We start from the raw sequence: 26019 nt of genomic DNA on the forward strand, positions 1-26019 counted from the left end.
CATCAGTTTCCAGATGCCGGAATAGAGATCTGGGGTTTGCTGATGTCGGCCCCGAATTGCACAATCACCAACTGGAGGAAGGTGATAGCTCTGTGAATATATTATATGGAAGAAAAAACCTTCTCTACTGCAAAATTATCTGCATACAGATAATTCTGCAGGGTATGCACTCAGTATCTACTCCCTCACTGGCAATGACAGTATTATTTCTAGGTTTAAAAAAAAATACCTTATTTAGAGAGAATAACGGAATAAATATAGTTAGTGCTCCCATAAAGCAAGTTTTTCCACTCTGCGTCTTGGAGAGAAAGCTGTTGGGGAATTAGGGAATGATTTTCCAGCAAGGCATCCCTGGATGGACAGAACACCATGCGGTGCTGGAAGAAATAATAATGTTGGTATTTGTTAAATGCTTCCTGTGTGCAGAGCACTGTTCTAAGTGCTGGGGCAGGTACAAGGTAATCAGTTTGTCCCACGTGAGGCTCACAGTCTTAATCCCCATTTTACAGATGAGGTAACTGAGGCACAGAGAAGTTAAGTGACTTGCCCACAGTCACACAGCTGATCCGATTAGACTGTAAGCCCGTCAAACGGCAGGGACTGTCTCTATCTGTTGCCGACTTGTTCATCCCAAGCGCTTAGTACAGTGCTCTGCACATAGTAAGCGCTCAATAAATACTATTGAATTAAAGTGGCAGAGCCGGGATTCAAACTCATGATCTCTGACTCCCAAGCCCGGGCTCCTTCCATTGAGCCATGCTGCTTCCCAAAAAAAGAACGATTTTTGGGTGTGTCCATAAGGCTTATACACTAGACTGGTGTTTTTCTCAACCTGAGTCTTCTTGAGAACTTACGTTTGCACCTAGAAGAACCGGGTGTACTTCATTCTTTGACTATTTGCATGCCTGCTCCCACAGGAGCAGCCTGGCCTAGTGAATGGAGCACGGGCCCGGGAGTCAAGAGGTCATGGGTTCTAATCCCGGCTCTGTCACGTGTCTGCTGTGTGACCTCGGGCAAGTCACTTCACTTCTCTGGGCCTCAGTTACCTCACCAGTAAAATGGGGATTGAGACCGTGAGCCCCACACGGAATAGGGACTATGTCCAGTAGGATCTGGACATGCAGAGAAGCAGCGTGGCTCAGTGGAAAGAGCCAGGGCTTGGGAGTCAGAGGGTATGGGTTCGAATCCCGGCTCTGCCACTTGTCAGCTGGGTGACTGTGGGCAAGTCACTTCACTTCTCTGTGGCTCAGTTACCTCATCTGGAAAATGGGGATGAAGACTGTGAGCCTCACGTGGGACAACCTGTTGACCCTGTATCTACCCCAGCGCTTAGAAGAGTGCTCTGCACATAGTAAGCGCTTAACAAATACCAACATTATTATCTGCTTTTATCCACACCAGCACTTAGTAAGGTGCCTAGCACATAGTAAGCGCTTAACAAATACATTATTATTATTATTACTGTTAAGAGCAGTGATTTTCCAGCCCTGAGAGCAGAGCACTGTGCCACAAGGGTCATGGTCACTTGATGGAACTCATTTAACCTCCAGAGGGTAACTGTTCCACACTTCCCCTCCACCCTGGGCCCTCCCTCTGACCCAGATGTCCGACTCAGAAAAAGGCAACCAGGGTTTTAGCCTCAATAGAGCTCAACCGGTGAGCTGTGATGACCTCCCCTTTGATAGAAAGGAGCCAAAACGTGGCATCAACCTGGGCTTCTGAAATACTAACATTTGTTCCCGGGCATTTCTCTTAATCGGGGCACCTTACCTTTGACGACCCCCACGCTCCTGTGGGTTACAGATCCCCACTTGTATTTGGGTGTGGTCACTGAGGTCTTCACCCGGACTTTGTCCCCGATCTTGATGTGGGAAGGAGAACTCTGCGGTGGGAAACCTGCGGAGACGGACGATGAATGCAGCGTGGTCTGTTTTCTCACCGGCCGGCTTTTTCATTCCGGGTCTATGAGTTCTCCCTGAAGAAGGCACTCACCTATCAGCTCAACGTGAATGTATCGGACCCAGTAAGTTCCGCCCTTCTGTTGCCAGTCGCACTGCACGTTCAGGTCGTGGAGCCCATCTCGGTCCAGTTTAATGACTTTGCCCACATCTCCCTCACACACCTCTTCGTAGGTCCTGCAGCACCTAACCATCATTCCCACCTGCAGACGAAGCCACCGGTCAGAAACGGGTCGGAGCCACCAGGTAGCCTGGAGGGGCCTACCTTAGCCACGTCATTCCCCACCCCCACGGTCCTCACCTGCACGTTCTCTCTCACGTACACTGCATAGTCGTCATTGCTTAAGAAATCAGCCCTCTTTTTATAGGTTTGGCTCTCGGTCACGACCGCACCACCGGGCTTCAAAACAGAGAGAAGAAGTCACTTGAAACTGCTTTCGGGTGAAAAATACAACTCTGGGGAGCTCTAGAAAATTTCCTAAAAATGGAAATCCCATCCGAACTGAGGACGGAGAGAAGAGGTTCGGAAGAAAGCAGAGAGCCGAGATGAGGTCGGCCCCGCGTGGCCCCCCGCCCTCTGCCCAATCTGGGATTCATGTAGGAGGCCGGCTGCCTGTTAACCAGTAGATTTCCGCGGCCCCTCCTGACCGTCGGGAGGAAAAAGAGCTGCGTCTCCACCGGGCCCCAGGTGGACAGACCCACAGAGTGGCTACGTCACCGTGGAGGTTGACAGAACTGCGGGAGTTGGAGCCAGAGACGTCTCCAACTGAGGCAGTAATAAACTTCTTTACGTTGTTTCTAAATATAATTTCTCCTGGGATTGTTTCCCCCAGAAGTCTTGCACTCCCAACTTGAGATGGCGAGTCTCTCTGATCTCCTTTCTTCCTCTGTCTCCCCACTGCAGTCTATTCTTCCCTCCGCTGCCCGGCTCATCTTCCTGCAGAAACTCTCTGGACATGTCACTCCCCACCTTAAAAACCTCCAGTGGCTGCCCATCGACCTCCACACAAAACAAAAACTTCTCACTCTAGGCTTCAAGGCTCTCCATCACCTTGCCCCCTCCTACCTCTCCTCCCGTCTCTCTTTCCACTGCCCACCCCGCACGCTCCGCTCCTCTGCCGCCCACCTCCTCACCGTCCCCCGTTCTCGCCTATCCCGCCGTCGACCCCCGGGCCACGTCCTCCCGCCGTCCTGGAACGCCCTCCCTCCTCACCTCCGGCAAACTGATTCTCTTCCCCTCTTCAAAACCCTACTTAAAGCTCACCTCCTCCAAGAGGCCTTCCCAGACTGCGCTCCCCTTTTCCCTCTGCTCCCTCTACCCCCCCTTCACCTCTCCTCAGCTAAGCCCTCTTGTCCCCGCTTTCCCTCTGCTCCTCCCCCTCCCCTTTCCCATCCCCTCAGCACTGTACTCGTTCGCTCAACTGCATATATTTTCATTACCCTATTTATTTTGTTAATGAGATGTACATCATCTTGATTCTATTTATTTGCTATTGTTTTAATGAGATGTTCATCCCCTTGATCCTATTGCTATTGTTCTCGTCTGTCCGTCTCCCCCGATTAGACCGTAAGCCCATCAAAGGGCAGGGACTGTTTCTATCTGTTACCGATTTGTACATTCCAAGCGCTTAGTACAGTGCTCTGCACATAGTAAGCACTCAAATACTGTTGAATGAATGAATGAATGAACACTGGGCTAGTCCCACGTCCGGATCAGTGTCCTTCTATTCTCCCCAGGGCTTAGTGCCCCACTTCTCACAACGGCAGAGGTCACTCGTGATAGTACGAAATGAATAAGTAATGGAGATAATGGAACAATTTTAGGTGGACAGAAAAGGCTCCTAGATAAGGTTAAAACCTCTAACGTCAATGTCCACTCGGCTGCCCGGATCATTTATCTACAAAAACGTTCAATCTGTGACTTCCCACTCCTCGAGGGCCTCCGGTGGTTGCCCACCCACCTCCACACCAAACAGCAACTCCTTACCATCAGCTTTAAAGCACTCCATCACCGTGCCCTCTACCTCAACTCACTACTCTCCTAAGTGCTAAGTACAGTGCTCAGCACACAGTAAGTACTTAACAAATATGACTGATTGACATGTAACATTTCGGTGCTCATGTGTCAATTTAGCAGAGGCTAGATGAGATGAGCAGAGATCTTGGCATCTTAATAATGACTTTAGAGATTTTAACTGAAGTAAAAAGGAAAAGGGCACTCCGTTAAAGGTCTAAACCTCGTGATTTATTATCGCAATGGCTGGTTCCTTGACCGGCTCCCCATCCTCAGGCCATCCAAACAAGTCTCGCGGGCATTCACACACCATCCAAACGCCGTTCGGAGCTTGAACATTCAATCTCAGTCTTCCCACTCTAGTGCCCTTGACTTCACTGACAGATGCAATCCTCGGTCGACGGGAACATCTCAGAATCACAGTTCTGGCTGCTTAGCTGAAATCTTTCCCAGAAATGACTCTCTCCAATGGACTGAATGGGGCCGATCCCTCTGAGTCTCTGGCGACCCCTTCCTCTAGCTCCCTGACATCTACTTGAAGGCTGGGTCTCAGGCTGTTTTGGATCCCGTCGTTTCTCTTCTCCTCCTGTAGACTCTACGCTAGGCAGGGAGCACTTATGCAAATTCTGTTGCATTGTATTCTCTGCACCAAGAACTCAATAAATATGACGGATTGATTCTCATTTCACTTCTCTGCACCTCGATCAGCCTCCTCATTGGTCTTCCTGCCTCCAGTCTCTTCCCTTTGCAGTACCTACTTCCCTACGCTGCCCGGATCGTTTCTCTACAACCTCCTTCTACAATGCCTACAGTCTTGTTTGCGGGCTTCTCCTCTGTCTCCCACCCTTTGACAGCGGGGAGGCCCTCAAGGTTCAGTTCTAGGTTCCCTTTTAGTCTCATTCATTCATTCATTCAATAGTATTTATTGAGTGCTTACTATGTGCAGAGCACTGTACTAAGCGCTTGGAATGTACAAATCGGTAACAGATAGAAACAGTCCCTGCCCTTTGACAGGCTTACGGTCTAACCGGGGGAGACGGACAGACAAGAACAATGGCAATAAATAGAATCGAGGGGAAGAACATCTCATTAAAACAATAGTAAATAAATAGAATCAAGGTGATGTACATCTCATTAACAAAATAAATAGGGTAATGAAGATATATACAGTTGAGTGGACGAGTACAGTGCCGAGGGGATGGGACGGGAGAGGGGGAGGAGCAGAGGGAAAGGGGGGAGAAAAGGGTTTAGCTGCGGAGAGGTGAAGGTGGGGGGTAGAGGGAGCAGAGGGAAAAGGGGAGCTCAGTCTGGGAAGGCCCCTTGGAGGAGGTGAGCTTTAAGTAGGGTTTTGAAGAGGGGAAGAGAATCAGTTTGGCGGAGGTGAGGAGGGAGGGCATTCTGGGACCGCGGGAGGACGTGGCCCGGGGGTCGACGGCGGGATAGGCGAGAACGGGGTGGGTGAGGAGTTGGGCGGCGGAGGAGCGGAGCGTGCGGGGTGGGCGGTAGAAAGAGAGAAGGGAGGAGAGGTAGGAAGGGGCAAGTTGATGGAGAGCCTTGAGTCTCCACCTACACCCATTCCCGTGGCGACCTCATTCACTGTCACGGCTTCAACTACAGTCTCTATGCAGTCGATCCCCAAATCTACATCTCCAGCCCTAATCCCGCAAACTCACCTTTCCTAATGCCCTCGGGACATCTCTTCCTGGACTGCCGGCTGACGCCTCAAACTTAGTATGTCCAAAGCAGAACCCCTCATCGTCCCATATAAACACTGTCCTCCCCGTCTTTCCCATTACTGTGGACAAGACTACTATCCTCCCTATCTCGCAAGCCCGTAAAGCCCCGGCACTGTCCTCGACTCGTCGCTCTCACTCAACCCACATGTTCAATCTCCCACCAAATACCGTCAGTTCACCACATCGCTAAAATCTGCCCTTTCCTCTCCAACCAAACTACCCCCTCGCTGATGCGGGCACTTATCCTAACCCATCTCCACTCCTTGCATCTGCCCCTTGTTGTCTGGTCATCTCCCGGCCTCTCCCCACTCCCCACCCCACTCCTCCCCCACTCCCCACTTCACTGCTGTGCATACTTCAACGAGGACGTTCAGTCCACGTCTTCCCACTCCTCAAGAACCTCCGATTCCACCTCTGCACTGAACAGAAACTCCGTAGCATTGTCTTTAAAGAAGTCAGTCAGGTGGCCTCATCCTATCTCCCACCTCACTGATCTACAACGACCCAGCCTGCACAGTTGGCTCCTCTAGCACCAGCTTTCTCACTGTACCCCCGTCTCAATTATGTCCCTGCCGAACCCCTTCCCGCATCCTCCGGCTAGCCTAGTATTCACTCCCTCCCTCTCCATATATAGACAGCGAGAGAAGCAGTGAGGCTCAGTGGAAAGAACCCGGACTTGGGAGTCCGAGGTCATAGGTTCTAATCTCGGCTCCGCCGCTTGTCGGCTGTGTGACTGTGGGCAAGTCACTTCACTTCTCTGTGCCTCAGTGACCTCATCTGGAAAATGGGGATTAACTGTGAGCCTCATGTGGGACAACTTGATGACCCTGTATCTACCCCAGCGCTTAGAACAGTGCTCGGCACATAGTAGGCACTTAACAAATGCCAACAATATTATTATTACCAGACCACCACCCTCTCCACCTTCAAAGTGTTATTACGGTCACATCTCCAAGAGGCTTTCCCCAATTAAGCCCTCTTTTCCTCAGCTTGCTCTCCCTCCTGCGTCGTCTATATACTTGGACCTGTGACCTTTGGACATTTGATATTCGCCCCGCACCCAAGCCCACGGCACCTATGTACCGATCTTTAAATTATTTATTACAGATTACTTATTTGTTTATATTAATGCCCCTCTCCCCCTCTAGTCCGTGAGCTCGTTATGGACAGGAAACAAGTCGGCTAATTCTGTTGTACTGTACTGAGCGCTTAATACAGTGCTCCGCACATAGCGAACGCTCGGCACCGAGAGCAGCGTGGCATAGCAGAGAGAGCACGGGCTTGGGAGTCACAAAGTCATAGGTTCTAATCCCAGCCCTGCCACTTATCTGATGTGTGACCTTGGGCATGGCATGCCGCTTCGCTTCTCTGTGCCTCAGTTACCTCATCTGTAAAATGGGGATCGAGTCCGGGCGCCCCATGTGGGACAGGGACTGCGTCCAGCCCAATTCGTTTGGATCCATCCCAGCGCTTAGTACAGTGCCTGGCACTGTTTCTCAAGTCCCCTCCTTGAACAACTCCAGTGGTTGCCTATCAACCTCCGCACGAAATAAAAACTTCTCACTCTGGGCTTCAAGGCTCTCCATCACCTTGCCCCCTCCTACCTCTCCTCCCGTCTCTCTTCCTACCGCCCACCCCGCACGCTCCGCTCCTCTGCCGCCCACCCCCTCACCGTCCCCGGTTCTCGCCTATCCCGCCGTCGACCCCCGGCCCACGTCCTCCCGCCGTCCTGGAACGCCCTCCCTCCTCACCTCCGGCAAACTGATTCTCTTCCCCTCTTCAAAACCCTACTTAAAGCTCACCTCCTCCAAGAGGCCTTCCCAGACTGCGCTCCCCTTTTCCCTCTGCTCCCTCTACCCCCCCTTCACCTCCCCTCAGCTAAGCCTCCTTTCCCTCTGCTCCTCCCCCTCTCCCTTCCCCTCCCCTCTGCTCATTTGTATATATTTTTATTACCCTATTTATTTTGTTAATGAGGTGTCCATCCCCTTGATTCTATTTATCGTGATTAAGTTGTCTAGATTTTGTCCGTCGGTCTCACCCCATTACACTGTAAGCCCGTCAATGGGCAGGGACTGCCTCTATATGTTGCCGAATTGTACATTGCAAGTGCTTAGTACAGTGCTCTGCACATAGTAAGCGTTCAATAAATACTATTGAACGAATGAATGCCACACAGTAAGCGCTCAAAAAATACCACGATTATTATTACTCAATAAATACCACTGATCAATTGACTGATGGTTACTGAGTGCAGAGCACTGTACTGAGCACAGAAATGCTTATTATGGGCCAAGCACTTTGCTAAGCCCTGGGGTGGATGCAAGATGATCGGGTTGGACACCGTCTCTACCTCCGTTTTTCTCTGTTTTAAGCGGAATCTCCTGATTGATGGCTTCGAGGCATTCGATCAGCTCTCTCTTTCCTATTGATCCACTCCCTTTTCCACTCCATCTAAACCTCTAAACTTGAACTCTTAATAATAATAATAATGTTGGTATTTGTTAAGCGCTTACTATGTGCAGAGCACTGTTCTAAGCGCTGTGGTAGACACAGGGGAATCAGGTTGTCCCACGTGGCGCTCACAGTCTTCATCCCCATTTTACAGATGAGGGAACTGAGGCACAGAGAAGTTAAGTGACTTGCCCACAGTCACACAGCTGACAAGTGGCAGAGCTGGGATTCGAACTCATGACCTCTGACTCCAAAGCCCGTGCTCTTTCCACTGAGCCACGCTGCTTCATTCCTCTCACGCGAATCTATACACTAGGCTTCATTCTCTCTCCCACTGCTGACCTCTGGCCCACACCTGCCCCCCCAGTCTGGAACTCACTCGACCACCACAGCTCTCCCCATTTTTAGAGCTGTCTGAAATCACGTCTTCTTCCAGAAATCATCCCTCTCCTTTTCCTTTCATATCCTCCTCGTGCCTTCTCAGGACGTCCGCATCGCCTAGGCACTTGGGTTGTGGACGGAACTTGAGCACCCCCATTATTTGTTGGTATTTGTTAAGCGCTTACTATGTGCAGAGCACTGTTCTAAGCGCTGGGGGTAGATACGGGGTCATCAGGTTGTCCTACGTGAGGCTCACAGTCTTCATCCCCATTTTCCAGATGAGGTCACTGAGGTCCAGAGAAGTTAAGTGACTGGCCCAAGGTCACCCAGTTAACAAGTGGCAGAGCCGGGATTCGAACCCATGACCTCTGACTCCCAAGCCCGGGCTCTTTCCACTGAGCCACGCATTACCTCGTGAGGTGTCTCTCTTCCCTCTTCCTCCTTTTTGTAATTTATTTGAGCATCTTATCTCCTTCACTGGACGGCAGGCATCGGGTCTCCTACCTATGCTATTGTACTCTCGAGTGTCTAGTACAGTGGTCTGCGCACCGTAGGTGTTAAATAAATACTAGTGACTGATTGATCTGGTCAAACTTAAAAATGCCCACGCAACTACGGACAGCTTAACTCACGCCCACATTCTGAATGATTTAATAATAATGTTGATATTTGCTAAGCGCTTGCTATGTGCAGAGCACTGTTCTATGCGCTGGGGGAGATACAGGGTCATCAGGTTGTCCCACGTGGTGCTCACAGTCTTCACCCCCATTTTACAGATGAGGTCACTGAGGCACAGAGAAGTTAAGTGGCTTGCCCCAAGTCACCCAGCTGCCAAGTGGCAGAGCTGGGATTCGAACCCATGACCTCCGACTCCCAAGACCGGGCTCTCTCCATTGAGCCACGCTGCTTCTGAGTTAAGAAAACCAACTCTAGGAATGCTTACTACAGGGTACGAGGCCTCCACTTCTTCCACATCTTCTACCGTTTCTTCATCCGAGTACTCATCGGAGACCGTGTCTGCATCTGAGTGATCGGTAATTTGGACGTCAGGGTGATCCAGCAGCCAGCCGACCAAAGCCTCCACTCCTAAAACGAAGCAAAAGCGCAGATTTTCTGACCACATTTAAAGGATAACGATGATAAAGAAAAGTAAAGGCATTTCCTTAAATGGACTCTAATCCAATCCATAATTCTGGAATGATAGTTTGCCACCTAACTAGTTCTCTTTTCTTAGGGGCATTTTGGTAGGCATCCTCTTGACCTTATTTGCTGCTCCAAAAGGAGTTTATTACCCCCCAACTCTAGTATTCAGAAGATTTTACAAGAGAGTGACTTGCCCATCAGGGAAGCAGGAAAATAAGGTGACAGTATGCAATCTGCGCTGCCCTGGGCCAAACAGATCCGGACTCCCTTCCACTTTCAGGGGACGGCACACCCGGGGCAAAGCCGCAGTAGCTCCTACCGCCAACCCCAAGGTAAACTCTGATAATATCAAGTGTGAAGCGTGGCAGGAATTGCAAAAATGAGCACTGCGGGGAACACATGAAATTGGGGACCCACACCACTGACTGAGATATACATCCCCTTGATTCTATTTATTGCTATTGTTTTTGTCCATCTGCCTCCCCCGATTAGACTGTGAGCCCGTCACTGGGCAGGGATCGTCTCTATCGGTTGCCGAATTTTACATTCCAAGCGCTTAGTACAGTGCTCTGCACATAGTAAGCGCTCAATAATACTACTGAATGAATGAATGGATCCCCTCCAAATCCCTTTCCCTCTTCCCAGCAGAGAGCGTCCCTCTTTCCACCCCCGCCCGCTCCTCCTACCACAGGCGACGCTAGGAGCAAGAGCAGGCTTTCCTGTACTACGCTCCCGAGAGGGCGTCCGACGACTCTGCAATCCTTGCGGAGGGGCACGAGGCCGGCACTCTGGCCCAACGGACGCTGCCGTGTGGTGCACTTCAGAACAGCTTGGCCTATTTGGAGTGTCCTTCACTCATCTCCCCTCCCACTGGGTAGGAGCTTGGCCCTCGTCTCCCCCGAGGGACTCTGAACGGTACCTGGTAGTCCAGAAGCATTCCCAAAAGTTCCAGTTAGAGACTTCAGGGCAAACTCGATATTTTTCCGCGGGAATCCCATTTCCATGAGCTGAATCACGATGGGCAGGGCCGGAATGGGGGACGATTTGCGTTTCTTCACTTTGGCAGGCTGAACGTGCTGCACTGGCACAGGAGTCGTGGCCTCGCTGGAACTGCAGTCTTCAAACCCCGGAGTGGACGGGTGTGTGGATTCCACGGCTAAACACTGGCACACCGCCAGGGCAGCGGCCTAACGGGAAACATTTAACGCACCATCACTCACAGAATTTAAGCGTTCTTCCAGATAGGAAACCGTGTTGGAAGAAACATTCTAAGCCAGGGCCAGGGACATGATTCTTGACACGTCAGGCTGGGCCTTGTTTCATAGGTAAATTCCACCCGATGGACTTTAAAAGCCCTACCCACATTTAGGCATTACCCGGCACTGTCAAATCCCCTTGGGTCTTCTTCCACGACATTTCTAAAATCCATCCCTTTCTCTCCAAAGACCAAGGCTCTCCCAAGGGCCACGGACACCGCCCCTCTACTGAACTGCCATGCTGCCTCCCTGGTTTCCTGCTCTCCCCCAGCCTCCATCCCAAACTGTCCCGCCCCAGAAGGAAAAAGGAAAGCAGTTGCAGTCACGTGCCACCACCACAAGACCTCGGGAAGACCGGGCAGCTGCTGCTTGAGTGCTCACTCACTGAGGCCGCGGGTGGGATGGCCATGAGGAGTCTGAGCCATGAGGGAAATCTCCTGCCTTCTCTCTAAATCCACCCCCTCCCTCTGGGCATCCGACCCCATTCCTTCGCACCTCCTCAAAACACTCGCCCCCTCCCATCTTCCCTCCCTAACTTCCATCTTCAACTCTTGACTCTCCAATGGCTTCTTCCCCACTGCTTTTAAACATGCTTCTATCTCCACAATCATTAAAAAAAAATCCTCCCTTGACCCCACTGCTCCCTCCAGTGATCTCCCCACCACCCTCCTACCATTCCTTTCCAAAATCCTTGAATGAGCTGTCAATACCTGCTGCCTCAAGATCCTCTCCTCCAATTCTCTCTTGACTCCCTCCCATCTGGCTTCCTTCCCCTTCACCCCACAGAAAGCGTGCTAAGGTCACGAATGATCTCCTTTTTGCCAAATCCATCGGCATCTACTCCATCCTAACCCTCCTCGACCTCTCATCTGCTTTTGACGCTGCCAACCACCCCCTTCTCCTGGAAACATTTCCATCCTTGGCTTCGCTGGCACTGTCCCCTCCCGGTTCTCCTCCCATCTCCCTGGCCGCTCATTCTCTGTCTTCTTCGCGTACTCCTCCTCTGCCTCCCATCCCCAAACTGTGGATGTCCCTCAAGGTTCAGTTCCAGGTTCCCTTCTTTTCTCCATCTACACCCACTCCCTTGGGGAACTTAATCTCTCACAAGGCTTCATCTACCACCTCTATGCTGATGACATCCAAATCTACACCTCCTTCCCTTATCTCTCTCCCTCTCTCCGGTCTAGAGCTTCACCCTGCCTTCAAGACACCTCTACTTGGGTGTCCTCCTGTCACCTCAAATTAAGATGTCTAAAACTGAATTTCTTACCTTTCCAAGCAAACCCCGTCTTCTCGCTCACTGACCCATCACTGTTGATGGCACCACCATCCTTCCTGTTTCACAAGCCCTGACTTCCGGCATTATCCACGACTCCTCTCTCTCATTCAACCCACACATTCGAGCCATCTCTAAATCCTGTCAGTTCTATCTTCACAAAACCACTAAAATCCGCCCCTTCCTCTCCATGCAAACTACCACATTAATGCGAGCGCTTTATCGTTTCCCATCTCGATTACTGTATCAACCTCCTTGCTGACTTCCCTGCCTCCTGTCTCTCGTACACCAGTCCCTACTCCACTCTGCTGCCCGGATCATTTTCTTTCAAAAACATTCAGTCCAACTTTTCCCACTCCTCAAGAAACTCCAGTGGTTGCCCATCCGCCTCCACATTAAACACAAACTCCTCACCACTGACTTTAAGCACTCAGTCATCTACCTCACCTCACTACTCTCCTACTACAACGCACTTCATTCCTCTAATTCTAACCTTCTCACCGAACCTCGATCTCATCTCTCTCGTTGCCGACCTCTCACCCTCACCCTACCTCTGGCCTGGAACACCCTCCCTCCTCATATCAGACAGATAATGCTCTCCCTGACTTCAAAACCTTCTCCTCCAAGAAGCCTTCCCTGACTAGGCTCTCCTCTCTTCTCCCACTCCCTTATGTGTCACCCTGATTTGCTTCCTTCATTCATCTTCCCTCCCACTTCCACAATACATATATATATCTGTAATTTATGAATTTATTTACTTACTTATATTAGTGTCTGTCTCTCCCTATAGACTGTGAGTTCATTGTGGGCATGGAATGAGTCTGTCTGTTGTCATACTGTATTCTCCCAAGCACTTAGTAGACTGCTCTGCACACAATGAGTGCTAAATAAATACGACTGAATGAAAGGAGCCTGAAATTTTGCTCTTCTAGCCACAGAGCCCTCCTGATCTCCATTTTAATTTGTGCGTTTGTCCTGGTCTTTGTTGATCTAGTGTTGTTTCTATTTCATCTCCCCTAAACGTCTGTCACCGGTCACCTCCCCCAGCTTCATATTCTTAGATTGGGGGCCCCTGTCAAGCCGGAGACCGTGTCTTCTGTGTATTCTTTCCTTTTGATTCTTACAACCCTCTACACACCGTGAATGCTTCATAAGTGCTATTATCATTACTCCCCACTCTCCTAGTAGATGTCTTGGATTTGTCTGAACAACCAAAGCTAATTATCCATCACAGGCCCTCTACTCCCCGCAAAAATAAAACAAACATGTTCCCAGAAACTGGGAACTCAGACTAAAGGATGTGAATATTTGAATCACACCGTGGTATTGGAGTAACTAGACTTTAAATGCCGAAAAGCCATAAAACGACGAGAGCAACCTGGACAGAATAGAATCTGCAACATCAATACTTCCTGAGCGTCGACGTCTCACAGATGACCGCGCGTTTGCTTCCTCTACTTAAGTGCCGATGCTGAAGTGGAGACACTTTATATTTCAAGAAAACTTTTTTCCCAGTTTGTGCTTCAGGAGAGGAAGCCTGAATGACTGGAGGTACGGAAAGTCTACCTCAAGTTCCTGTTTGTCAAATATGGCCTTCACTGGAGACGGCTGTGTAGCAGATGTCAGGAGCTGCTGCAAGAGAATCATCGGAGGCTGCGGGCCTTCGGGAGACATGTCTCCAATATCCGGGGAAGCTGCCGCTCCCTCTTCTGAATCAAGAAAAGCACGTATTGCACATCAACAACAACAAAATACCCTCCTCAGGTAATTACTTCCACTCAACATTCACTCCATATTCCACTGTTCAGTACACAGTTTTTGGCATTGGCCAGGGATTTATATCGAATTTCTTTCCTTCTGAGCCCATCATCACTAGGAACTGCCATGTTCAAGCCAATTACAAGAATTCCTTAGTGGTTTTTTCTCTACTAGGTAGCTGATGCCTTTATTGTCATAAGCGGTATTAACGTTCCCAAGTCGTGCAACGCATGGAATACCGTATCAGCAACTCATCGGGATGTCCAGTGGAGTTGAGGGCAGTTTCACTAAGCTACCCTTAGTGAGGAACCGAGGTAACACCGGGCCCCATCTCCTAGGCCGTGGTGGGAGGGACGGGCTGAAACAGGCCTTCCCCTTGAGCTCAACAAAAACGCCAGGGAAGTGGGTGGGCGGATGAGGAAAGGCAGAAGAAGGGAAGAGAAAGAGGAGGGAGGGGACGAGGTGAGCCGAGGGAGACATCGTAACTGCTCCAGACCCGCAGGGATTCCCAAAACAGAAATGTGGATCCTAAGTTCCCTCAGGCTGCCCCACCTCCCCAACCTTGACCCAGACACCCCAAGACTAAGCGCTTTTCAGAGGCAACCCACTCAGCAGCAGGCCTGCCAACTGGGGGGAGCTCAACTCCTTAAAATACGGTCAGGGTCAATTTCTTAACAGGCCCTCTAAGTGTCTCGGATAGAGTTAAGGAAAGGACCCAATAGGGGATCTCAATTATTTCTTCCTGCCTACCCGTCTCACCATCACCGCCCTCCTCTTCCCCCCAGCTTTATTTTGCAACTACCATATTAAAAAGAACACACATCACTGCCTTCTAATTTTCAATGAAAAATGCCTAAAAGACAGCAGGAAGGATTTTCGACCTACTTTAACTTGCCATAAGACCAAGAAGAAAGGACAACCCACCTGCAGGGTTAGATCCACTCTCGGGAACGGCAGGTTGCGACAAGATCTGTCTCAGCCTATCCTGGTGTGAAAGCAACGCTCGGCCTGCTTTCAAGATATACAGTTTTAACTGCTGGCACCTGAGCAGATCCAAGTCTACTTGTCCTACAGAAAAAACAGTCACACATCAGAGAAATGGCCTGCACTCTCAACTCCAACTCAATTTCAGCGTCCATTCAGAAACCTCGCCACTCGTAAACCTTTAAAGAAAGAACTGCAGCTCTTTGACGTAGTTTTCAAGAGGTAGTTAGCAATGCATTAATAGAGCTTTCTGGACTGCCTTTAGAAGGGAATCCTTGTAAACCTCAACATGATTTCAGTAAGGCTGTCAATCCTCAGACCTGGAGAAGCATAAAACAAGAAAAACAAGCCAGCTGCAAAAAAGGGAAGTGTCAGGGAAAGGCCCAAGCATATTAAAGAATTACATTTCCCTTCGCTTCTCTCGATTAATAAACCGTATTTATTAAGTGTTTACTGGGTGCAGAGCACTGAACTAAGCGCATGGGAGGGTACAATATAGCAGAGTAGGTAGACACGTTCCCTGCCCGCAGCGAGCTTACACTCTACTAGAGAGTGGAAAGCCATCCTGGCCCCCATGACACCAAAAAACCCAACGGCTAAGTCTGGCCGGACTCTCTCGTGCCGGACTGGCTAAGCACAGACCTCACTCACTTCCAGAGGGTGACATCGCCGGGAGAGGTGAAATGCGCAATTCCAAACACAGCGCCTCTAAATCCTAAGGAGGCACTGGGCCCTTCAACTGGCTGAAGCGGGAGGCCGTTAATGTGACATACCGTTACACAGGGAGGTCACCCTCAGCAGCTAGCGCTCAGCCAACAACGATGGGTCCAATCAGGACTGAAAACCTCCACGGAGGAATAGGTAATAATGCTAACAGCTCGCACGGCCCTACTCCCGGTCCCTCGGCCTTGGTAACCTAGCTCCCACTGGGGCATGAAGTACAACGAGCGAGTAGGAGGATAAGGGGACGCTGACCCTTGAAAAGGCCGGTGCGGTCCTTGCCCGTCTTAGCCAGCTGGAGACAGAACCGGGTCCCGAATCCTGTTCTCCTGCATCCGGAGCAGTGCTCTATCCTCTGGATGAGCGTACAAAGGGGAGAAAATGGGAAACGGGAGGGGATCGAGGAAGGTTCAAAGTTCCAGAGGAGGAAAGGCTGGCCACCTCCTATCCTGCTTTTGGACTGGACCAAGTGGAGCTCAGCTCCGGGATCTGGCAAGAGCCGAGCCCCAGAATGTGTCACTTCAGCACGATCCGGGGGAATCTGGCTCAAGGTAAGATTAGGGAAAGTCTTTTAGTCCAGGATTTATTTTATATTCCATTTAACCATTTTCTGCTGCTATTTTGTAGCCACACACTAATCTCAACTGTTTCTTAATATCCTAGATCGATGCTTTTCTGTAAGTGCAAATTCTCTTTATCTCTTGCCAATACAAAGATGGCAGCCTGTGTGTCTGTTTATTGTGAATCTGCATTGACTATGAGAGAGGGGACAGGCTATAGGAATTGCAAAACTTACCCCAAGAGCCTCTTGGGCCATTTGAGGGGGAGGAAAGTTACACCTTCAAAGAAAGAGGAAGGTGAGAGTAATTTACCTGAGGTATTAGGGTTACACTTGAAGATACATCTCCTCCAAGAAGTCCTCCAAGACTAAGCCCTCCTCTTCTCCCACTCCCTTCTACGCCACTCTTGCTTGCTCCTTCATTCATCCTCCCTCCCATCCCCACAGCGCATTTCTATAGATCTGTAATTTTTTATATTAATGTTTGTCTCCTCCTCTAGATTGTGAGCTTGTTGTGGGCAGGAATGTGTCTGTTTGTTGTAATATTGTACTCACCCAAGCACTCAGCATTGTGCTTTGCATACAGTAAGCTCTCAATCATTATGATGGAATGAATGAATGAACTAGCTAGAGGCATTTGGTTAGAAACTGGTTCTCTTTGTACGTGGAAAGTTTGGGTCAGGAGCAAATCTATTTGCAGGCAGTATGGTATAACAGAGCAGGCAAACTGGGGAAACCAGAGTCCAAAGCTAACTACAAATAGAATACCACAATCCCTAACTGTATAGCCCTTGAGACATCGCAGACATTCCTCTCCACTCATCTACGCCGGCTGTTACCCCTCTCCCATTTACCCCATCGCTTTCTCTCTCTCCTAAATACTGCAAACTTCGAGGCAGCAGCTTCGCCTGATGTATTGCTTGAGTCCCTTAGCCCCAGTGTAGGGTCCCACGGCTACTGGACACGCAACAAAAACTTGTCAATGATGGAGGGGAAACATGCAAAATCCTTTCCTTCTTCCACCTCTGCTGAAAGCGACGTTGGGCCTAATAATAACAACAGTAACAGTAATATTTGTGAAGTGCTTATTAAGTGGCAAGCACTGAGCTAAGTGCTAGGGTAGGTAGAGGATAATCAGGCCACACTCAATCCCACATGGGGCTCATTTTACGGATGAGGAAACTGAAAAGTTAAGGGACTGGGCCAAGGTCACACAGCTGGAAAGTCGGGGAGCTGCGATTAAAACCCAAACCCTCTGACTCCAAGACTCGGGTTCTTTCCTCTAGGCCGCCCTGGTTTTCTCTTCCTTTAACCTGTTCCCCCAAAGTAACCCTAACAGAGACAGTTGAACAGCACTTCTTAGGTTTATTGACTGAGGATTAACAGGGAAAAACACCCACCTGTAAGGCCCTGATTAGAAGACTTCTTAACTTTGTGCTTCTCCAATTTGCTTCCTGCCAGGTTTACGAGCTGGGCCCAGACCGACAGCATGGGCTCCGTGAAAGGCAAGTTGTTCACGTTAAATGCCACAACTGGGAGCTGGGAGAGAGGTGGAGGGGAATTAGGATTCTTCAAGATTGTAAAAATTGTCAAAAGCAAAATTTAGTGCATTCAATTAAAGCTTTTTTAAAATGACAAATTACACTCGAAAATCCCATTTCTAAAAGCTGCAAATCATAGAAAACAGTTGGCTGACAGGTTTCCCCAGTAGGCTTTTCCTTCCCTGCATATTCTGATATCCCCCTCGGCTTACTGCCCGGCTCAATCTGACTGACACTAAAGGGACTGAGAAATTCTTACTCCGATGAATGGCCATCATTCAAACTAGGGCAGGAACAACTCTCTGCCAACATCCTCCTTTAGGGGGTTCTGGCTGCGGGAAGGCAAACGTGTCCCTCTTTCCCTTCTAAGAGTGCAGTTTTGTTCTAAAGCAGTGGGTTGGGATGGACACACCCAAAATAGCCTCTTCCAGACCACCTCCCCTGGAAGCCAAATGAGGAGGGGGGAGGGTGTGGGCAGGGCCACAGACCCCTCGTCACCAGGGGTCACAGCTCTGAAGAGAAGAAATACGTTCCAGAATCAAAACTCCACTTGCCAGCTATGGAACAGGCTGTCCCTGTCGACCAGGACATCCTCCCCTCAAGCCGGCCTAACAGGCCAGCTGGAGCCTTGAGGGCTCAAAGGGGTGAGTGGCTATTTTGCAATTCACTGCTGGAACAAATGGCGGGAAAATGCCATTTTCCCCTTGACTTGGGAGTTTCAGTTTCAGATGAAAGAAAAGCAAACAGCTGCGGGGGAGACAGAACGGGACACGGGTGACAAATCCCTGAAGAGAATGGAAACCATCTCTCCATCGGCTATTTAAGATGGATTCCCAGCCTCTCTCAACCCAGGGCTCCGACGAGACCTGAGAGTTTCTTCTCAGGACCAAAAAGACCCAAAGTGACCACTTTCGGGCCTACGAATTCTTTTGAAACCTATTCCTCCTGGTTTCCAACTCCCTAGAGTCGTCGTGCCCTTTCTGTCCCTGGTGCCTCAGGTTTATTTCCCCACCCCCTCCTAAATGCAAATCTCATTTAAGCAAGTGGATCCAATTTTCTCCCTTCCCTCCTACTTGGAGTCCCCTCTCCTCTTCCTTTCTACGCTTTTTCTCTTCTCCTTTGGATTCCCGTTCTCGCTGCCCTTAAGGTGAGTCAGATCATAAAAAATTCAGTGTCACTGATTTCCTCAAAGTCAAATAGTGACTTGGAACTATTCCCTGGGGCTGACTCCGTTTGAGGACCAAAATCAGGAAGGAGCCCAGCAACGTACTCATGTCCAGCCAATATTACAACATTATAGTGCAGTGCGGAGGCTGAAGAAGCAAACAACAGCCCGAGGACAAGAAACACAGCCCCTTCTACGGAGCTTTATGTTTAATCCTCGACACTATCAAGGATGTTGGACCCGGTAAAACAGAATCTACATTACAGATGGTCGTCAGGACCAAACTGGGTGTGATGCAGGCATTTTTAAAGCAAGCTATCCTTCGACTGTGTGTGACTTTTGAAGATAAATGGCCAGATGGAGGGAGGGGTACATCTCTTTTCGCTGAGCTCCGTAGTTCAATGGTGTAACGTTACGCAGATTTTCCCAGTTCAGCTTTACTAGGCAGGGGATACCGATATACCTATTTCCAGATGCGGTTTGGCTACCCGTGTTCAAGAGAGCGCTCACGACAGCTCTCTCACAATCACGATGAGAAAAGGCAACCTCTTCACAGACTATTCTGTGGAGGAGGGTGGGCTCCTCTGCAACCAGGATGTATTTCCTGACTGTTATTTAGGTTTCGGAGTTGTTGGGGGGGGCGTTTTTTTGAAAGAAAATAAACAATTTTGGTCAACGTGAACGGGCAGCGAGAGATGAGATTTGATGCTTTTGTTCAGAATGGTCACTTCAGAAAGAAAACTAACTTTCTCAATCTGTTTCCAAGCTAGTTTTGCCACATTTCTGGAATAATACAAGACTATTTCCATGCACCTACCGGTTTGAGTTGATTCAAAGGGCAAACTCTACATGTTCTCATGTCATAGAACTGGACGGTGATTTTGCCTTTCGGGGTGATGCGCGTCACCGTGCCTTCTCCAAACTCATCATGCACCACTTGGCCACCCAGCCTCAAGCGACTATCTATTCCCCCAATGACAGCCAGGACTGCCATTAGGCCAGCAACCTCCGGGCTCTCTGAGTCAGGAAAGTAGTCTTCCAACACGGCCTAACACAAAAAATAGACCAATAAATCGCAGAGGGAAAACCGACATTCTTCTCGGCTTCTTAAAAGAGCAGTTCATACTGAAGTTCATTTAATTCTAAAAGTCACTTTCTACAGTCTATTTTCAGCGAAACTTAAGCTCTAAATCTTTCCGAGCCAAATGCCCAAACATCGATTTTTAAAACAGCGTAATGTGTTCTACGGTACAGAAAAACGAGCTGATTTAAAACATGGAAGCTACCCCTTCCGATTGTTTTCCTGTAAAGATGGAGGTGATGGAGTTGAGTTGAGAGTTGATGTACTTGTTTATGAGCCCATTCCACTGAGTCAGGGAATGCAGCGTCCTCAGCAGGGCCACTATTTCTTCTGCCAATGTACTACTGTGAGTTGCCGTCAGAGATGCTTGGGGCCGGGCCTTCCTCCTCCTCAGAGTCGATTCTGAAATTGGGAAATCGAGAGGCAGGTGAGACGGCCGACTCCTCCGTCCGTACGCTACGGATGTGAAAGAAAGCCATCCTACCTCTGAGTAGTGGGACATCTGAAGAACAGGTGCTTAACAGGCTGCCCAAGAAGCCAAAAAGTTTTTCCACCAGGAATTTCATATCCCTGGATCTTTCTATTTTGTCCCAGGAGGGTAGAACAGCTTGCAGTAAATGGACAGCTAAAATCTAAGAAAATATCAAGTACAATTATGATTACTTATCCTCCAGCTACAGTTACATTTGAGTGGGCAAACTCTGAGGCATCGCCTTCAAGGGCAACAAGAAAAATGCGGTCAAGTAAGAACAGAATCCCGTCCTAGTGGAAATGATATTTTCTCGAATTTTTTGAGTGTCTTCCGTCGAAGCACCAAAACATGGTATATCTGCTCTCACATCATCCCCACATACTGGATCGGGGCAACTGGGGTTATCGGTATTTTACAGAAGGGAACGGAGATGCCAGAGGAGCATGCCCTAGTAAAAAGGGCATGGCCTTGGGAATCAGATGACCTAGGTTCCAATCCCGGCTCCGCCACCTGCCTGCTGGGTGTCCTTGGGCTAGTGGCTTAACTTCTCTGTGTCTCATTTTGCTTATCTCTAAAATGGAGACTGAATACCTGATCGTCCTCCTACTTAGACTGGGAGCCCCAAACGGGCAGGGGACCGCGTCGGATCCGATCAACTTGTATTTAATAAGATCCGCTCCAGGGCTTAGGACAGCACTTGACGCACAGTAAGAACTTAATGGATACCATGATTATTAGCCTGGGATGGAAGGGCCTGGAACCAAAGCTTCCCGAACGGCTGGTCTGTGAAGCTCTAAGTTTCTCGGCCTTCGGACAGACGGACTCCCAGGTGTCAGAGGTGGCCGGATACCTCTGTGCCTTAAAATGAATTTAAAAAATGGTGATATTTGTTAAGCGCTTACTCTGTGCTTACTATGTGTTAAGCGCTGTTCTAAGCGCTGGGAGATACAAGGCGATCGGGTTGTCCCACGTGGGACTCGCGGTTTTAATCCCCATTTTCCAGATGAGGTAAACTGAGGCCCAGAGAAGTGGAGTGACTTGCCCAAAGTCACACAGCTGGCAAGCGGCAGAGCCGGGATCAGGAGCCGTGACCTCTGACTCCCAAGCCCGAGCTCTTGGAAAGGCTGCTAGATTAGACCAGTGTTAAGACTCATCATCGGTGGTAACCGAAATCACTGTTGGTGGTAATCAGTGAGTGCTCACTGTGTGCAGAGCACTTTACTAAATGCTTGGGAGAGCACCGTATAACAACACAACAGACACATTCTCGGCCAACAATGAGTTTACAGTCCAGAGGAGATTCAAACTCCCAGAGTTGGTTGGGGAGGCGTCTGCCAAGATGAAGTACACTGATGAAGTACAGACACGCAACCTGATCCCCAAGGGGCCCACCATCTAAGAGTGTGGGGTGACAGACGCATAGGAAAATGGAAAAATACTATACAACAGAGTCGATACACGTGTTGCCGGCCCACAAAAAGCGTGCAGTCCAGAGGGGGAGATGGGCAGCGATATAATTTAGAATAGATCGATTCTAGATCCGTACGCAGACACTGAGGGGTTGACGGTGGGGTGACCGTCAAATCTGACATCGTCAAAGCCGCGGGCCCCAGAAGCATTTCGAGGAGCGACCGAAAACTACCTGTCTCTGAAGGGACCCCGCCGTAAACGACTCGTGTCCCTCCACGATCTTCATCAGGAGCGTGATCCACTGAGAGGTGCTCAGCGTGCTGCACATCTGAGGCATGAGGGCAATACTGCGGATGAAGCCGAGAGTACACCAGCTGCGGTGCTGCTCTCTGAACACCAACTTACTGGGCGAAGAACCTGGGCGGGAAGAGAAAATGGAACATCCAACTGGCATATCCCCCGGAACCCCCACCAGAATAATGACCCCCTCGCCATGTTTAAATTTTCCAGACCTTAAAAGAACCCGGCAGAGATTCATCCGTTCCTCGAACCCCAACGCATCCCAAATGCCACTTTAACGTCCGATTAAAAACGGGCCATAGATATCGAGCGCTTCGTTCAGCCTGTCTGCCCAGAGCTTTATCCATTTTTCCCACGGGCCCAGGTCCTCCGTCTGTTCACGGTCTACGGCCGCTCGGTACCTACATGACTTATCTACCGTGCCGCTTTCCACCAACATCCGGAGCAAGCCGCACAGCGTCCTCGTGGCTTCGCTCTGCATGACTTCGGCATGGACTCCAGAGGAGAGACACAGAGTCTGAAGCAGGTTAACGGTGCTGGTGAGCATCATGGATGTAGGGTGGAGGTTCCCATCCACGTGTTCCCCTTCTGAAATGAGAGCCCAGAGGTCCTAAATCCCCATATCCCCTTTCCGTCCTAAACCCCCTTATATGTTCTCGACGGTTAGCCGTATGCACTTTGGACAACCGTCGGAAGGTTTTCTCCAGTCCTCCGCTTCTGCTTCTCTTTTGTTGCCTGGGGAGCTCATTATTCTGGAAACGGAGCTTGTCCCGGGGGAGAGAAAAAATAAAAGGCAAGACCCGAGGCCTCCGCTCACAGCCCGCTTCTCTCCCAAACGCCTCAATCAACAGGAGAATCCTAGAGGAAACTCGGGAGAATGTCTGGAACAGCTTCCTGTAAGGCATTCCCAAAATAAACTGAATTTTAGGATCCTACTGATGGGTTGCGCGGGCTGGGGGGCGGGGGAAATGGGGCACACGAAAGCACATAACCGCAAATAAATTAGAGAAGCAGCGTGGCTCGGTGGAAGGAGCCCGGGCTTGGGAGTCAGAGGACATGGGTTTGAATCCTGGCTCCGCCACCTGTCTGCTGGGTGATTCGCCTAACTCGTCTCTTTCTCAGTTACCTCGTCTGAAAAATGGGAATTTAAGACTGGGAGTCCCAGGTGGGATGACCTAATTATCTTAGGCAGCGTGGCTCGGTGAAAAGAGCCCGGGCTTAGGAGTCAGAGGTCATGGGTTCTAATCCCCGCCCCGCCACCTGTGTGACTCTGGGTGAGTCGCTTCACTTCTCGGTGCCCCATTCCCTCATCTGTAAAATGGGGATGAAGACTGTGAGCCTCACGTGGGACCACCTGATGACCTTGTATCTCCCCCAGCGCTTAGAACAGTGCTCGGCACATAGTAAGCACTTAACAAATACCAACATTATTATTATTATCTACCTCAGCGCTTACAACAGTGCTCGGCACACAGTAAGCGCTCAACAAATACAATAATTACCATTTTGAGAATATCATTATTATCAGCATTATTAGAGAAGCAGCATGGCTTAATGGAACGAGCCCGGACTTGGGAGTCAGAGGTCATGGGTTCTAATCCCCACTCCGCCGCCGGTCAGCTGTGTGACTTGGGGCAAGTCACTTAACTGCTCTGTGCCTCAGTTACCTCATCTATAAAATGGGGATTAAGACTGTGAGCCCCACGTGGGACAACCTGATGACCCTGTATCTACCCCAGCGCTTAGAACAGTGCTTGGCACATAGTAAGCGCTTAACAAATACCATAATGATAATGATGATGACTATTATTATTAATATAGTGAAGAAAACACTTACCATGAACCCAACCATGCATCGGACTATAATCAGGCTGAGAGAGACCACGGGCTGCTTTTATTGCTCTTTATTTGGGAAGTTATGTTATTTGGAAACTCATTTTATTATTATATATTAATAAATATATTACTATTATTATAAATACATAGATGATAATTGTGGAATTTGTTAAGTGCTCTCTATGTGTCAAGCACTGTTCTCAGAGCTGGGATAGGTATAAGATAATGAAACTGAACAGTCCCCGGCCTCCTTAGGGTGCCCAGTTTCAATATGAGGGAGAGCAAGTCTTTAATAATCCCCATTGCTTTACAGATGAGGAAACTAAGGCACAGAGAAGTTAAGTGACTTGCCCAAGGTCACACAGCAGTCAACTGTGGTGGGTTCCAATCCTGGACCCGCCGCTTGCCTGCTGTATGACCTTGGGCAAGTCACTTAACTTCTGTGTGCCTCAGTTACCTCATCTGCACAATGTGGACTGAGACTGTGAGCTCTCTGTGGGACAACCCGATCACCTTTATCTACCCCAGCACTCAGAACGGTGCTCGGCACATAGTAAGCACTTAAATACCCTAACAATGCCGATGGTCATCATCGAAACGTCACGGCCCTCCCGTTTTACGAACCGGAATCATCCTCTGTATCCGAGTCTTCGGCAGAGGGCTGAGCCGCAGGGGGAGGCTCGGCCAGTTTGAGATCGTACTTGCCCTCTTTGCCCATTCTGTAGGAATTGGTGCTGCCTGTGTCCCACTGGACCCGGATCCAGCCATCCTCTCCCAGTTCGCCGATCACCCGCCCTAAACCGGGAGGGGGGCCATCCTGAAAGAGAAAAATAAGCTTGGCACACGATTCCAAATGGGGTCACGATGCTAATAGGCCAGGTATAAAATGGAAAGTGTTCTTGTGTTTCTGAATTAACTGTCAGTTAATTATGAATCCCTATTTCACACAGAGTATTTAGTAATGGGCATTTTAAAATTTATTTTCCTCATGGGTTAATACCGGCATGAGTTTCAGAATTTGGTGTGAATTTACTGTAAGCTGGAATCCACAAAGAAGTGGAGAGAAGCTAGGACCTGTTTTCCCTACTCGGTTGTATGCGCCCCGTTTTCGGTGTCATTTTGGATTTGCTCCCGCGCGCTTCCACCCCTCCTGTTCTGAAAACCTCCTTTGTCTCCCATCTCTTCCCCTATTTCTCCCTGGTCTTGAAGACACCTCCACAGACATTAACAGAAACTGAAATCCCTCTCTCTGCTCACTTCACTCTAGACTCTTTACTGTTGTAGTGCACTTTCTCAAGTGCTTAGCACAGTGCTCTGCACAAAGTAAGCGCTTATTAAAGACGACCGAATGAACGATTCGGCTTCCAAGCAATAACAATAATGTTGGTATTTGTTAAGCGCTTACTACGTGCAGAGCACTGTTCTAAGCGCTGGGGTAGATACAGGGGAATGAGGTTGTCCCTCGTGAGGCTCACGGTCTTCATCCCCATTTTACAGATGAGGGAAGTGAAGCACAGAGAAGTCAAGCGACTTGCCCAGAGTCACACAGCTGACAAGAGGCAGATCCGGGATTCGAACCCATGACCTCTGACTCCCAAGCCCGGGCTCTTTCCACTGAGCCACGGGATCTCTTAACCCTGCCTCCCAACCTTGGTATACACACCTGTCCTTTTAAACTTTCCTTCCTCCTGAATACCATGACTTTTAAAACTGCATTTCCCTTTGGCTCCTATTCATTACATGTACCCGGTTAATTTTCTCTTCCCCACTCCCAGCCCAGAGTTGTCAACGGCTGTTCCAAATGCTCCCAGGAGCCTGAAAACTGGCCTCGACAAAACTGGGATGCGAGACAACTGAACATTATCGGTTTCCCAAGGAAAAAGCAGGATACCACGTTATCAGCAAAGAGGATTCCTTCACTCTTTAACAAAATAAAACGGTAGCGATTGAGGAATCATTTTGCTACCGTGTGTCAGTA

General features: G+C 49.5%; 1 protein-coding gene across 4 annotated transcripts in view; it reads right to left on the reverse strand.

The window, feature by feature from the left end:
- The window catches only part of HERC2 (HECT and RLD domain containing E3 ubiquitin protein ligase 2), a 217205-nt gene that overhangs the window by 83735 nt on the left and 107451 nt on the right, over window positions 1-26019 (reverse strand). For all 4 annotated transcript variants that reach the window (XM_029083305.1, XM_029083306.1, XM_029083302.2 and 1 more), the window contains exons 37-50: window positions 24666-24858; window positions 22611-22793; window positions 22138-22322; window positions 20508-20655; window positions 20229-20425; window positions 19760-19990; window positions 17637-17775; window positions 14898-15041; window positions 13782-13924; window positions 10603-10870; window positions 9484-9626; window positions 2260-2358; window positions 1993-2161; window positions 1771-1896 (exon numbers count right to left, since the gene is read on the reverse strand). In XM_029083305.1, coding sequence (XP_028939138.1) covers window positions 1771-1896; window positions 1993-2161; window positions 2260-2358; window positions 9484-9626; window positions 10603-10870; window positions 13782-13924; window positions 14898-15041; window positions 17637-17775; window positions 19760-19990; window positions 20229-20425; window positions 20508-20655; window positions 22138-22322; window positions 22611-22793; window positions 24666-24858 — 2368 coding nt within the window. The remainder of the gene's footprint in view (window positions 1-1770; window positions 1897-1992; window positions 2162-2259; window positions 2359-9483; window positions 9627-10602; window positions 10871-13781; window positions 13925-14897; window positions 15042-17636; window positions 17776-19759; window positions 19991-20228; window positions 20426-20507; window positions 20656-22137; window positions 22323-22610; window positions 22794-24665; window positions 24859-26019) is intronic.

Source organism: Ornithorhynchus anatinus, chromosome 18 (assembly GCF_004115215.2).
Source record: "Ornithorhynchus anatinus isolate Pmale09 chromosome 18, mOrnAna1.pri.v4, whole genome shotgun sequence".
NCBI classification, from domain to species: domain Eukaryota; kingdom Metazoa; phylum Chordata; class Mammalia; order Monotremata; family Ornithorhynchidae; genus Ornithorhynchus; species Ornithorhynchus anatinus.